Source organism: Myotis lucifugus, unplaced genomic scaffold (genome assembly GCF_000147115.1).
Source record: "Myotis lucifugus unplaced genomic scaffold, Myoluc2.0 scaffold_20, whole genome shotgun sequence".
Classification (NCBI taxonomy): domain Eukaryota; kingdom Metazoa; phylum Chordata; class Mammalia; order Chiroptera; family Vespertilionidae; genus Myotis; species Myotis lucifugus.
In genome coordinates this window covers 751,784-767,492 of record NW_005871068.1, presented here as the reverse complement: position 1 = coordinate 767,492, position 15,709 = coordinate 751,784, and the positions used below count along the sequence as shown (strand labels likewise).

Sequence of the window (15,709 nt, the reverse complement as noted above, 5' to 3'; positions counted from 1 at the left end):
TATGCAAATTAACCGCCACTTCACAACAAAGATGGAGGTGCCCATAGCAGCCGGGGCAGGACGCTGGTGGCGTCACCCCGGCAACGTGAGCCCAGCAGGCATTGCTGTGGCGACCTGGAGCAGGCAAGCGCCCAGCAGGGCCTGCCAGTGGGTTGCCCCAGCAATCTGCAAGCAGGCAAGCGTGGCCCGCAGGCAGCGCCCAGCAGGCCTGGGCACTGCCTGCTGTCACCGGGCCCGCAGGCAGCACCCAGCAGGGTCTGCTTGCCTGTCACCATGGTGTGGAGCAGGCAGGCCCCGCAGAGAGCAGAGAACCACGGGGAGCGGGCCTAAGCCGTCAGTAGGACATCCTCTGAGGGCTCCTGGATTGGAGAGGGTGCAGGTCGGGTTGAGGGATCCCCTCCTTCCCCCCCATGCACGAATTTCGTGCATCAGGCCTCTAGTCCTATATAATAAAAGGCTAATATGCAAATAGATCGAACGGCAGAACAACCAACTAACCGGATGCTATGATGTGTGCATGCGCGAAACATGGCAGGCTGTCAGCACATGGGAGCAGCGGCAGCGGGAGCAGGGCTGCCGGCAGAGAGGGGACCGGGGGCCGCAGCAGGAGGGGCCGGGTGGGGGCACAGAGGATGGGCCGAGACCCACCCTTGTGCCCACCGCAGCCTCGCGGCCCACAGTTCCTTTCAAGGTGCACAAAGTCATGCACTGGGCCCCTAGTTTAATACAATATTATCTTTAGGTTTCTGATGGTTTCTGTTATGTTTTGGTAGTTGCCCTTCTTTTGCAATTTTATTTTACCTAAAGAAATTTCATTACCCTTTGTGAGAGCATCGATGGACCTGGAGAGCATTATGCTAAGTGAAATAAGCCAGTCAAAGAAAGACAGGTACTATATGATTTCACTCATATGTGGAATTTAACTGAACTACCAAGCAAAATAGAGACAGACACAGAGATAGAGAGCAGGCAGCAGCTCTGGTGGGGGAAGGGGGGTTGGAGGGAGTTAGAGTGGCTGAGCAAAAAAGAATAAAAGAGAGGCCCTGGCTGGTGTGCTAAGTGGTTAGAGCACCAGCCTGCACATGGAAGGGTTTGATTCTAGGTCAGGGGCACATACCCGGTTGCCAGTTTGATCCCTGCCCTGATCAGGGTGAGTGCAGGAGGCAACCAATTTGTCTCTCTCACATCACATAGATGTAGATGCTTCCCTCTGCCTCTCTCTCTCTCTCCCACTCACTATCTAAAACACACACACACACACACACACAAAAACAATGGGAAAAATACCCTTGGGTGATGATTAACAACAAAAAAAAGAGAGCGAGAGAGAAAACTCTCATGGATATGGACAATAGTATGGTGATTATGGGGGTGGGGATGGAGGTGGAAGAGGGCATAGAGGGGAAAATTGGTAATGGAAAAAAATAAAAGAAAATTTTAAAATATTTTATAAGTACTTCTAAGCCAACTGGATGTCATAAGACAAATATTTTGATCTTTGAAAAAAAGAATGACTATATATTCCCAAATGCTTTATCATCTATTAATGTCAATTATTTTCTCCTTTAAATTATTCATATAATAAATTATGTTGACTTCTTTTTTATATTTTTACATTTATGAACTAAACTTTCTTGCACATAATATATATAAGTCTTTAAATAAAGTGTCAGATTTAACTTACTACTATTTTATACTTGGAAATCTTGCACATACAGAAATCGGCTTTTAGTATTCTTTTTGTACTTTTTTAATGATTTTCAGTAGAGTGCTTTGGAACACTTACTATTTTCTAATAAAAGGATAACAGAGTAATTTTCTGTTTTTCAAATGATAAACAGTTGCAAGGTCCTGGTGATTTGTTGATGGTAGTAGAATTTTAATGCCTAAGGGGCTTGTCTGCCGCTGCCAGGGAGACCAGCAACCTCCACCCCTTTAGAGCTGGGAAAACTGTGTGCCTCAGAAGAATTGTACAGGCTTCCCCTGGCTGTTCTGTTCCAGAAAGAAGGCAGGGGGAAAAGGATGTGTTCAGGCAAACAACTTCCTCAAGAGCCCAGCAATTTCAAATAAAATACTACTTTCCCTTTCTCTAAAATGTCCAACTGTCTGTGTCACCTTCTGCCTTCAGTGTTCTGCCCTCAGATGGACTTTCAAGTGGAAAGGTTTATTTCCCGGGCCATTAGTAAATCTTCCCATTTATATATGCCCTTCTATATATATAATAGCCTAAGCGACCATTATGACCGAACGACCGGAACAACCGGTTGACCAGTTGCTATGATGTGCACTGACCAACAGGGAAAAGAAGCTCAATGCAGGAGCTGCCCCCTGGTGGTCAGTGCACTCCCACAGTCAATCTCCCACGGCCCTTCCCCCCAGCCCGTTGTCCCACCATAGGCCTCAATCACTGGCCAGGCTGAGGGACCCTACCCATTCATGAATTCATGCACCAGGCCTCTAGTTAATTATAACAGTGCACAATTCCACATGCACAACTCCACAGTCCTGCAGGTTTGGGTTGGGGTTCTGTTTAGTATTTTCCTTAATCCATATAAGGAAACCATATAAGGAACTAGGAATCTGAATCACTCCTCTAAAATTACCCTATAACCTTGAATAAATGTCCTTCAAACTCTAAGTTTAATCTTCTTCATCCATAAAATAGAAATAATATCTGCTTGGTACACGGTGAGCATGCAATGTTAAAACACCCAGGGCAGAGGGCCTGGCTAACAATGCAAACATTATTTGTTAACAATGATAACTTTCAGTTCATTGTGAAAAAAATCTGTCATGCTCTGAAGAACCTAATCCCACCCCCCACCCCCCCACCCAGTTTTAAACTTTCACATAGTATAAGTGAAATGTATATTTTTTCCTCTTGCCCACAAAACAGTCACAACTGCATTGTAATGTGGAAATAATTCCTCTCTCAGCTTAAAAAATTAACATGTGTGTACCGTGAAATCAAATTTGGATGCACACACTTTAGGGACAATGGGATGGGGTAATTTACATATCAACAAACTAAAGCTCTCATCTAAAGTGTCTATACATTTGGAGATACACAAGATTTTTGTTCAAATAAAGTAAGTATTTGCTTGATTATATTGTTCTAAAAAGTACTGCAGGTATGAACATCAAACATGCATCCTAAAATAAAATATAAAATGTATCCTACAAACTGTAATGATTGGTGAACTTGCAAGTACAGTAGAATTTAGGACAGGAACCAGTTTGCTTAGCAAAGTCCCTCTGAAAGACCCAGACGCAGAGAGATTATCCAGGGTAGAGAGACAAAAGGTGGTGGTTGTCAGGTCATAAAATGGTACATGACATCTTTTATATAAGAATGAAACCCTAGCAGGTTTGGCTCAGTGGACAGAGCGTAGGCCTGAGTACCAAAGGGTTCTGGGTTCAATTCCAGTCAAGGGCACGTAACTTGGTTGCCGGCTTCCCCCTAGCCTGGGCCTGGTTGGGGCTCATGCAGGAGGCAACCAATCAATGTGCTTCTCTCAAATCTCTTACATCAATATTTCTGTCTTTTCCCTCTCTCTCCCACTCTCTCTAAAAATCAATGGAAAAATATCCTCAGGTGAGGATTAAAAAAAAGAAAAAAATAAAGAATGAATGAGTGTTATTAAATTCAGAAATTACAGAGTTCTTTCTTATTGTAAGTACACTTCTGCCCTAAATATAAATCTACATATAACTCACGAAGAGAATGAAGGGGACCAGAACATGCCACCTCAAAATATGCTGCATTGGCCTACTGACTAGAGAGGCTTTCTCTGAACTCCCCTTATCTGCCTAAAGACAGATCCTCCAAAAGAAACTCAACTGTCATCCATTCCCCTCCCCAGAGGATTCAACCAGGAACATCGCCTCTTATCACAGGAGAGAAGACTGACACTGCGTGGACTCTGACAAACTTTGTCACAAACTACTTTGCCTTCTATCTATTCTTCTAAGGGCCCATCCATCTTTCTGAAAAGTCATTTACTCTCCCTTAAAGCACCTACATCCCCTTTCCCTATTTAAAACTACAGGCCCAGTGCACGAAATTTGTGCACAGGTAGGATCCCTAGCGGCTGCCGGCTGGTGCCTTCCTTCGTTCCACGCTGCCCCCTGGTGGTTAGTGCACGTCATAGCGAGCGATCGAACTCCTGGTGGGTCAAACTCCAGAGTGGACACTTTGCATATTAGGCTTTTATATATAGAGAAGATGATATTTAAGCCTAAATTCTAAAGCTACCTCTGTGTTACTCACTTTTCTCTTGGAATCTTCCACATATACATGAGGTATACATGTCAACAAACATCTGTTTTTCTCTTGTTAATCTTTCTGTGATTATAGGAGTCTCAACCAAGAACTAGAAGGGTAGACAGAAAATTCTCCTCCCATACAAGATGATCTATTTATCTTCTTAACCAGTTATACTTAAAGTTGTTTTAGGCAGGCACAATTCACATTATATTATCAGTTCACTTAAAAACATTATCTGGAAAACACAAGTACCTGATAGCAGTCTCCTTTAAGATTGTCTAAGACATCACCACATGTTTTTCGCATGTATTTCTTACATCCATCAATCACCATTTGGTCAATGTTCAGAACAGGTTAAGGAGAAATTTAGCCAGAATTTAAAAATATCAAAGAATTCTGAAATAGTAATACTTTTTTAAAAAGGTTAAGACAAACAGAAGTTTTATAACATTCATTTAGGTATCACAAGTTAAAAAAGATGAGTAAGACAATGATTATATTTCTGCACCCAGGACATTCAAAAAGAAATGAATTTTTTTCTTCTCATAAAGAACCTATTTTGGCAACTGCTGAGTAGACATGGTACCAAAGTTGCTTGCTCTTTCATTTGCAATTAGATTATCTCTGCTTCTTTGTTGCTGGCCGCATAAAAAGGCTATTGGTACTAAATTGAAATGTTTATTCAAGGCACTCTTTATCACACATTTCCCCCATAACATTAACTGGAGTCACAAGACAAAAAGGGAGGAAGAAAACAAAAGCAGCCATTAAACCTGATTCCATATAAAAAGGATATCTCTACCATAGTGACCATCTTTGGTTTCAGTTTGACTATTTCACATAAAATGCCCCCATCTCCACCTCCCAGAATCAGCACGTCTTTGCCAGTGTAATCTTCTTTGCCACTGCCCATGATGGCCCGGGTATACGCCAAATCACTCTCCGCCAGATCTAGGAAGGAAACAGACCCAAATTGGTGACTCTACCCAAACCCACACACCTCCTGACTCACACCCCTCTTGGAAGGGCTGGATTCTAGCCCAAGATTTTTCATTTTCAGTTTTTAAACACAGTCGACAACGCACAAAAGTAGTTTTTTGGATTGTGGATTTTTCATCAATCCCAATACAATACATTACACACATAGATGACATACATGTCTGCATTAGTCATTCAGAAAAAAACTTGGTCTTAAGGATGTACTGATATGAATTATTAAAAGCAATTATGTCTTTCCAGATGAAATAACACAACATCTAAGAGTTGCTTCAAAATATGAGAAAGAGCCCAGCCAGCATAACTCAGTGGTTGAGCACTGACCTATGAATCAAGGAGGTCACAGTTCGATTCCCAGTCAGGGCACATGCCCAGGTTGCAGGCTAGATCCCCAGTGTGGGGTATGCAGGAGGCAGCTGATCAATGATTCTTTCTCATCATCAATGTTTCTCCCTTCCTCTCTAAAATCAATTTAAAAAAATGAGAAAGAAAGTGGACTGGGGTTTAGGGGAAACAAGACTAGCCAGGAGTCAATAACCACTGACACTCAGTGGTGAGTGTATTATGTGGGCTCATCATACTACTTTTTCTACTTAGATGTGAGGTTTTCCATAACAAAAATATTTTCGTAAATAAGCAATTATATACTTTTGCAAATACAATCCAAATACTCAATACTAAGAAATTAAGAAAAAGGAAAGTCGAGACAAAGTTTTCCTGGCTCTGCTGTAAAACACGAAGGCCCAGACAATCTACAAGTGAACACAACAGAAATGTTCATTTCAAAAACACCAGTGCCAAGGACAAACTTGGGCAAATCCACAACAGTGATATTTGTCAGGAAAACAACATAATCCAACAGTCACTTTTTAAAAAATTTTTTTTAATATATTTTTATTGGTTTCAGAAAGGGAGAGACAGAAACATCAATGATGAGAGGGAATCATTGATCCTTGTATGCCCCCTACTGGGGATCGAGCCCACTACCTAGGCATGTGCCTCTGACCAGAATCGAGCCTGAGGCCTTTCAGTCCGCAGGCCTACGCTCTATCCACTGAGCCAAACTGGCTAGGGCCAACACAGTCACTTTGTTATACAATTGGGGTAGGGCTGGAATACTTACTAACATCCCCACTGAGGATGAGAATATTTCCAAACTGCTTCGAGTGCAGAATTTTAATGTTCTGATAAGGTGAATCTTCATCATACACCACTTCATCTATGTCGTACTCAACCAGACGGCCGTCAGCAGTGGGCCAGTACCTGTCAATGGTCCCTCCTCGAACTATGGGTGGTAATCTGGAAAAAAAGGGAGACAGGAAAGAGCCTTGTAAGAAGGCCGCTTATGGTGAGCCTGCCTTAAAATTGGACCTGGGAGCAAGAGTGTGCAGAAGCAAGCCACGTGGCCCCAGGCTGACTCCTGAATAGCACCCACAAATCTAATGCTTGGCCTTTTAGGTTTAACCAACATGGCCACCACCAAATCTCCACAACTGCTGGACATAGGACTTTACTCTTTAAAAACCCTCCTGGCATGATTTAAATTTTCCTAATAAAAAGTTGAAGGAGAAAATGGCCACTGCAGACATCACACTTTACCCCTAATATGTAATACCACCATGTAGTTCAGAATCCACCCTCGAGTGTTTCCAATTGTACAAATAATGTCTTTATAGTTGTTCTGCTTTTGAACAAAGGATCATACAATGTATTTTGCTGGGTTTTCTTTTTTTTTCCTTTCTTAGCCTCATTTAATCTAGACTAGTCCCCCCCCCCCTTTGTATGTTTCATGACATTGACATCTTGGAAAAGTCCAAACCAAGTACTGTGCAGAAAACTCCTCAGGTGGGTTTGCCTGATCATCTTCATTAGAGTCAGGTTGACATATATCCTAGAGCAGCGGTTCTCAACCTGTGGGTCGCGACCCCTTTGGCGGTCGAACGACCCTTTCACAGGAGTCGCCTAAGACCAACCTGCATATCAGATATTTACATTACGATTCGTAACAGTAGCAACATTACAGTTATGAAGTAGCAACGAAAATAATTTTATGGTTGGGTCACAACATGAGGAACTGTACTTAAAGGGCCAGAAGGTTGAGAACCACTGTCTTAGAGGCACCACAATAGGGGCAGGAGTTGTGTGCTTGTCCAATTATAGGTGATGCTAAGTGTGACCAATCAGTTGAAGTAGATGGCACCAGATCTGTCTATGTGCAAAGGTACCTTTCTGTCCCTTTAAAATCACTAAGCAAGCTGTGGGGTGATCCTCCCAAGCTGGGTAAGGTCCTGATCTCCCAAGAAGCCTTCACCGGTGGCTTTGGCATCTACAAGGTCCTTGCCTGAACCTATTATTACTAGAGTGGCTGCAAACTGATGATTTTCTGATTCCATTATTGCAGAAGTATTCAGTCCTTCAGATAGGGTGAGTGTACTAGAAACCACCAGCAGAGGACACTAAGAGACAGGGAAACACAGACCTGGAAAAGGGGCTTGGCAAATCTAACTGGAATACAAACACAACGACAACTCATTGCACACATGGCACAACCCGTCTCCAAGTCATGTGTTCTCGGACAGTGGTGTGTGATAGCAAAACAGCTGCAGACACCTCAAACGCCGGGAGATGCGGCCTCTGACTTGCTCCGATGAGTTTCTTTTCCCTCCCTCCCCGCTCACCTGCTTCCCAGAGTCCAGTCTGGACCTGTTGTAAGTTAAAGAGGCTTCTCGTGGGGAAATAGTCAAGGACCCTGAGATTTACAAAATCAAGTTCCCATATACTCTCATTTAACGCTAACTGCTCCTGATTTACCACTTCATCTTTCAGATAAACAAATTCAGCTGTTGGAATGTTAGGCAGGACCAGACATTTTTCTTGTAAAATGTGGAGCCCCAATCAGGACACCTTCCCCCATCCCAAGAGCAGGCAAATAGGACTTGGGGGAAGCCTCTTCCTCCACCCCTGGCTGATGGTGGGGAGTAGCCCCAGCTTTCAGGGGCAGAAACCTACCAAACCTACCTCCTGGTTGACAGCCAGCCAGCCAGCCAGCCAGCCAGCTATCGGCTTTTACTGAACTATGCGCAAACCCACTGAAAATAAACAATGCCCAATCTCAGTGATGTCAACAGTACCTTGGCTAAGGTTGAGCTCTTTCCTTAACTGCAACACAGTGGTTTGTAAAGATTGGCAAAGAAACAACAAGGATCTGCAGCAGGATGGGGAAGGCATTACCGCGATGAAGTACTCATCCTACCGGGACCTGCCTTTATCTCCCCGTGATGGCCTACAGGGGATACTCTGGAAGCCTACAAAACTCTTGTTCCAACCATCACTGCTGAAAATCAAAATTGGATGGTAGAAAAGTCAGGCAGACCCTGGCCAGTGTGGCTCAGTTCACTGAGCATCATCCAGGGCCCAAAAAAGTCACTGGTTTGGTACCTGGTAAGGGCACATGCCCAGATTGTGGGTTCGATCCCTGTCGGGATGTGTGCCGGAGAAAACTAATCGATATTTGTTCCCGCCCCCCCCCCTCCTCCCTCCCTTCCTCTCTCAAATCAATAAAAATATTTTTTTTAAAAAAAGAAAAGAAAGGCAGAATACGCCCTGGGCCTCAGGTACGGGTGTGTAAATTGCAAGAATTATTTGCAACAAAACTGATGTGAGCTTGATTTCCTGTTCTTCTTCTTTTGAAAAGTAGAATACAAAAATACATTTTCTAAAAAAACAAAAACAAAAAACAACAACAACAACAAAAAACCCACCCCTAACCGGTTTTGCTCAGTGGATAGAGCGTCAGCCTGCAGACTGAAGGGTCCTGGGTTTGATTCCGGTCAAGGGCATGTACCTTGGTTGCTGGAACACCCCCAGTAGGGGGTGTGCAGGAGGCAGCTGATCAATGTTTCTCTCTCATCGATGTTTCTAACTCTCTATCCCTCTCCCTTCCTCTCTGTAAAAAAAAAAAAAAAAAATCAATAAAATATATATTAAAAAAAAACATGGCTTCATAGATGAAAAATTACATTTACTTTATTGCCCGTAGGGGAGTAATAATTTCAGATGTTCCTGAGTTATTTGTTAATGACTGACTCTCTAACGATGTCATTCCCGGGAGAGAAAAGTAGCACCATCCTTTTCCTTTTGAAGTCAATAACAAAGGGCCTACCACAAAGTACTTCCAATCACCTCTCACCTCCTCCACCCTGATTTTATGAAGAGACATAAAAACAGTGACCTCCACCCTGATTTTATGAAGAGACGTAAAAACAGTGACAAGCAAAAACAAATTCTGCATTTCGAAGTGAACATCTAAAGCCTAACTTCACTATCCCTTTAGAAACTCCTGGACCAGAAAGACACAAACGAACCAGACTTCTCATAAATGCTGAGGCCCATAAATGCCTTCCATCTGTTTCCTTCTTCCCAGAATTAACTCCGATAAAAATCAGACCAATAAAACTCAGAGGCATTTTGAAGTCGGCCAATCCATCATCTCCAAGTTTAGACATTTTACAACACAGTGGGAACGTGTTCAATTCAAATGGCTGTAGATAAGGAAAACTCTTAGAAATGGGAAAAGATAACAAATCCAGAAAGGAGCGCGGGTGTGGATGTGTTTTTTAAGGATGGGGAAGGGGCTGAGAACACATAAACTGAACTTGGCGTTCTGACAGAAATAAAAAAAGCGGGCAAATTCTGCACTGTGCCACGTTCTTTTCACTTGCAGTTTCCTGCTCTCTGCCCCACCAGAGACTAAACGCCTTTTTAGTTCTGGTACATGGCCCTGGAGCCTTCCTATGGACTGATCACACTTAGCATGCTGAGCCACTGAGTACTTAAACATCCTAGCTCTTGCCAATAAGGATTCCCTCTCCTGAAAAGGGCCATGAACTACAGAAATCTGTATTCCAGGTGCTTCCATCAGTGATGGTGTGACCTTGGTGAAGTCCCTCTATGTCTCTGCATCTATGTGTTGGCCTTTATGAGCAAGGGACAAGCCTCCTAACTTTTGGGGGCCTGATAAGGAACCACCCAGGCAGGCAAGAGCAAACTCCTAAGAATGACTTGCTGTAAATCCATTAATTCCCAGGACCTACCAGACTCTATCCCTTCTAATAAATGTTGACGTTATAGCTTCTAGCAAAGCTCTTAACATCTGACACCACTGGCAAATACCTCTGCGCTGTCCAACCTGGCAGTCATCAACCATTGGCTATTGACATGAGGGGAGTGAGACTGAAGAACTGAACTGTTTCTTTTTATTACCTTAACTAGAGGCCCGGTGTGCAAAAATTTGTGCACTGGGGGGGAGGGGAAGGGATCCCTCTGCCTGGCCTGTGCCCTCTCGCAGTCCAGGAGCCCTCAGAGGATGTCCTGCAGGGAGCGGGCCTAAGCAGTTAGTCAGACATCCCTAGCACTGCTGCGGAGGCGGGAGAGGCTCCCACCACCACCACTGCACTCGCAGCCGTGAGCCTGGCTTGTGGCCGAGCCGAGCTACCCCTGTGGGAGCGCACTAACCACCAGAGGGCAGCTCCTGCGTTGAGCTTCTGCCCCCCGGTGATCAATGTGCAATTTGCATATTACACTTTTATTATACAGGATTTTAAAGAGCCACGTGGGGTATAGTGGCTACACTCCTGGACAGGGAAAGCTGAATTGTCTTCATTACCATTTGAAGAGAACCTACCTGTGGCTGCTCAGGTGGGTGGCCTCTTGATTCTTAGTATCTTGCAAAGACTTCTCACTTGCAAATTTTCTGTCACCCTACCCTGTCATAAATCTCTTAACTGCTTCATTCTACTCTGGAGCCCAGAACTCAGAACAGAGACAGGCGCCCTTTTCCCTTCACTGGACAGAAGGGGGGAAGTTTCCTCGCTCCCCTTTGACTGAGGCAGCAGCCTCACCGGGTTCTCTGCTCTCCAGAGTTTCAAGCTTCTGGGACTCACTCCACATCACCTTTGTGCCTTTGTCTCATTTTATCCAGCATGTCTCTCTCGCAGTCCGCGTGTGTGTCCTCTCATGTCTTGTTTTGGTGTGAGGGGCCACTAGCTCCGTCTACCATGTGGCCAGAAGCACAAACTGACTTTGATCTGTGCCATATCTTTAGCAGACACAACTCAGGGACACCACCACCTTCCCAACTATTGTATCACTTAACCCAACACAAAAGGACATTCGGGAGTGGACTTACCGCTTCACCCGCCCAGTAGTGTCCTGACTCAATTCTTTCATTCTTTCTTCTACTTTGTTCAAAAGCTGCGATTAAAAGAAATCAAATCAATGGGCTTCTAGAATAGGCTGAATGGAACTGCGGCTAAATGACAGACCAGGAACTTGAGGCTGTGTTGACAGAGCTATGTGAACTGGCAGGTACCCAAATACACCTGTCCTCCCCTCCCTACAGCAGCCTCCACAGGTTCTGCATCCCACACCAACCAGTCCCCGTGCTGCTGACCTAACCTCCGTCTAAGTGACCAAGAAAACAATGGGAAAGGGGGATGTTCAAGGGTAATGCAGATATAACATCTTGACTAAAGCTTTACATTCCATTCGCTGCGGTGCACAGGAAAATCAGTCCTCAAGCTCAATGAAAAAGTGGCAGCCAGGTTCCTACCAACAACTGAGGATCAACTATTTCTCTTCTAAAACCACTCACTGTGGGGGAAGGAACGTCTACTGTCAGCAATTAAGTGAAATCATTTTAACATTATTAAACGGAACGGGCTTTGGGACCCTCAAATACTTGAATAAATAACAGTGAAAAACCGACACTGTCAACTTCTTTGCCTTCTGCATCGCCGTCGTAACTCTGAAGGTCCAGCAACACCAATCCATGTGGGTAAATTCTCAAATTGGCAAAGCTACAAAGAAAAGCATAATTTTAAGTTTAGGAATTGTATCAAAAGGGGAAAAAAAGATGTCAACCCAATTCAAAGGAAAGACCAATTCTCCCCTCCCCCCCAAAATTACATACGTAACCCTGTTGCTTCCTTTTTAGAGCCACTTAGGGACAGGGAAGTCACCAATCATTCAGGAAAGATTTAGAGAGAGTCACCAAATACTAAGGTTTTCAAAACAGGTTCTTGGGCCCAGAAAGTCATTCAGTAGCCAGTTCTGTGAATCTGATTTTTAAGAAGCTTACCCAGCACGTGATTCAGCCAGGTCTAGTGACCACTGGGAGGGAGGGTGGGGAGGGGCCAACTAGGTTCTCCCCATTAACCTTCAGAATTCAAACAGAGCCATATACATAACACATATGGACACAGAAAAGTGTGGTGATAGCCTGAGGGAAAGGGGGAGAGGGGATGGATGTGGGGCACGTGGGGAGGTAATGGGCACAGAAAAAGACTTTGCTTAGGGCGATGGGCACACAATGCCTTGTGCAGGTGATGCTTTGTTGAGTTGTACACTTGAAACCTGTATGGTTTTGCAAACTAATGTCACCTAATAAATCCAATTAAAAAAAGGAACAAGAAAACCAGAGCTGGTTATTTCCAAATGCAGGCAGGTGGTGATTAAATTCGCTAAGTTCAGGGTCAGCACACTCCCTGCAGCCTGCAAACCAGATCCAGCCTGCAGCACGTTTTGTAAAGCCTGGACTCGAAACAGGGTTTTTACGCTTTTAAAGAGCGCGTTTCTTTTAATCACAGGAGAATATGCAACAGAGACTTTATGTGACTCCTCACAGAAAAAGCTTTCTGACCCCCAGTTTAGTGGATCTGAGCAGCATTTCTTATGCAATAAAAAAGTGAGAGTATCACATGCATTGAGTTAATTATTTGAGGAAGCATTTTTTCAATTATACTGTGTATTTGTATTATATATACGCAGATGTGTATGTGACTATGTGAAGGTATTTCTTACTATGAGTCATGGTTAAACACATATTTGAAATATACTAAATTAGAAGATGAATTATGTTCAGATGATAGGCAATGTGCTTAGATGTAAAAATAAATGCAACTAGTTAATTTTCACCCTCAGCCCTTAGAGGGCCTCAAAATCAAGTTCAGGCCCAGGACACCACACATGCATCTATATCTGAATGAGCTGATCATCATCATCCCCCCCTCCCCAGCAGCACAAAGGAATGGGGTCCTTTAACCACCTGGGTGGTTGTAGCAGACTCCTCTGCGAAGAACCAGGGGAACACAGAGAATGCTGGAAGGTGGGGTGCCAAGCACCAACCGCGAGGGATAAAGAAGTTACCAGTGGGGAATATGGAGGACATGTAAAAAGGTGGCTGAGGACCAGGACCTTGCATGGCCAAGGGGTCATTAACCAGAAGCCAGGCCAGAAGCAGGGTGTGGATCTGCAGTGCTTCCCTTGAGCAGGTGTCAGGATGGTGGTGGGGAGCGGGGAGTGAGGTTTTGGGACGGGTACCCATGGGTCAGGCACCAGGGGATGGGTCCCAGCTGACCAAGTGAAAGAGGAAGACCAATGGAGAAAATGTCTTTAAACTAAGCAATGCTCCTTTTAATTTTTTCTGCTTATAAAAGCAATTTCCAAACAGCTCCTGTCACTCAAAAACTCTCTTCCAGGAGGAATTCTAAGCCCTCTGGACGGCTGAAATTGGTGTCTGGGGGAGAAGCTTCAAGAACTGCAGTAGCGCCCTAACCAGTTTTGCTCAGTGGATAGAGCGTCAGCCTGCAGATGCAAGGGTCCCAGGTTCGAATCCGGTCAAGGGCATGTACCTTGGTTGCGGGCACACACCCAGCAGGGAGTGTGCAGGAGGCAGCTGATCGATGTTTCTCTCTCATCGATGTTTCTAACTCTATCCCTCTCCCTTCCTCTCTGTAAAAAATCAATAAAATATATTAAAAAAAAAGAACTGCAGTAGCGAGGGAGGTGGGGCCGGCTGCAAAGGCCCCTGAGGAGATGGTCAGAGATGCAAGGCTTCACTGTCTGATTTGCTGTGATCCCCAAAGGATGGACCGCAGCAAGGACAGTGAGAGATGGTGGCAGGGAGGGTAGAGAAGAGAGGCCAGGGCGGAGAGGGGCTGCATGTGAGAGCGTGTAGGAGCTGGAGGGTGCAGTGACAGCTCAGACCACTGCTTCCAGACTTGCTGGAAACGGGGCCAGACCATGGACAGGATGGAGAGCAGAAAGGGACCGATTTCGGATCACCCTTGAGGAAGAAGTAACTTTAGATGCATTTGAGGTAGCTGCTAAACACATTATGTGGAGGTATGCTACATCGTTAGAAATACAAATCTGGGCTTGGGGAGAGAGGGGTGAGGACATCTTTGAGAAGCATCAGGAGAGGGAATACCAAGTACCGCCATAAGGGTGGACCAAGTATACATATAAAGAGAATAATGGAAGGGGAGGTGGCCTCAAAACTAAGTTTCCCTCATCTCACAGCACTGTCCTCTGGGCCTCTGTAAACCGAGTTGAGGGGGTATCTTTTTTTAAAATATATTTTTACTGATTTCAGAAAGGAAGGAAGAGGGAGAGATAGAAACATCAATGATAAGAGAATCACTGATTGGCTGCCTCCTGCATGCCCCCTACCGGGGATCAAGCCCACAACCTGAGCATGCGCCCCTGACCAGGAATTGAGCCATGACCTCCTGGTTCAACCACTGTGCCACCCTGGCTGGACAAGGGGGGTGTCTTTTAATAGAAAAACCAGGGAGAGAATGTGAGACATTAATGAAGCCACGTGCAATTCTAGGACTCTGTATCCATTGGGGGAATGGAATGAAAGCCATCAAAAATACCCAGGAGTTTACCTTTTTAAATTAAGAGTGCAAATTACTAACAATCTTCAGAGCATCCTAAACCAGTCTAGATATAGTGTAAACCTAGAGTTAGGAAAATACAAAAGCGCAATGCACTGGCATCTTCTGTTACTGGTCACGTGTTAATTTAGGTTCCCTTTCTTAGTCTCAGAACACATCGACTTTCATCTACACTTTCATTACATGAAGTTTTGATAGTCTGTAAGTTTAAGGGAAAACAAAACAAAACACATGAACTCTTGGATCTCAGGTTCCTGTTAGGCTTCTTGTAGACGTTCTCATCCTGCATTTGCCAATGGTCTGCATTAATAGGTGATCACTTAGAACACTGGTACCCACAGTGGGGTCAAGTCACCAGCAGCATCCGCATCCCCTGAGAGCCTGCTGGAAATGCTATATGGCAGCGGTCGCCAACCTTTCGGACCTCACGGACCACCAGTTGGAGACCGCTGCTATATGGGGTGCTTCCCCAGACCTACCACATCAGAAAAACTTGGACAGGGGCCTAGGAACCTGTTTTAACCAAGTCCAGATCACTGCCTACCAGTCCACAATGCTTGTGCTGTTCAGGGCTTCTAGGCTACACAGCAAAATCACCTTTGGGGCTTTGGAGAAACACTGACACTCAGTGGCCTCAATTAAGGGGAGGTGGGGAGAGAGTGATTCCCTGAACATGGAATTTTTTTTTAAAGAATTTATTGTTGAA

The 15,709-nt window shown here is 44.6% G+C and overlaps 1 protein-coding gene across 1 annotated transcript in view; it reads right to left on the bottom strand.

The window, feature by feature from the left end:
* Nucleotides 1–15,678, bottom strand: part of SMS (spermine synthase) — a 31,953-nt gene extending 16,275 nt beyond the window's left edge. Inside the window, exons 1-6 of the mRNA XM_023751352.1 lie at nt 15,548–15,678; nt 12,030–12,120; nt 11,451–11,515; nt 6,387–6,562; nt 5,064–5,218; nt 4,520–4,609 (exon numbers count right to left, since the gene is read on the bottom strand). Of these exons, the coding sequence (XP_023607120.1) occupies nt 4,520–4,609; nt 5,064–5,218; nt 6,387–6,562; nt 11,451–11,515; nt 12,030–12,120; nt 15,548–15,678 (708 nt within the window). The remainder of the gene's footprint in view (nt 1–4,519; nt 4,610–5,063; nt 5,219–6,386; nt 6,563–11,450; nt 11,516–12,029; nt 12,121–15,547) is intronic.
* Between the last annotated feature and the right edge of the window lie 31 nt (nt 15,679–15,709).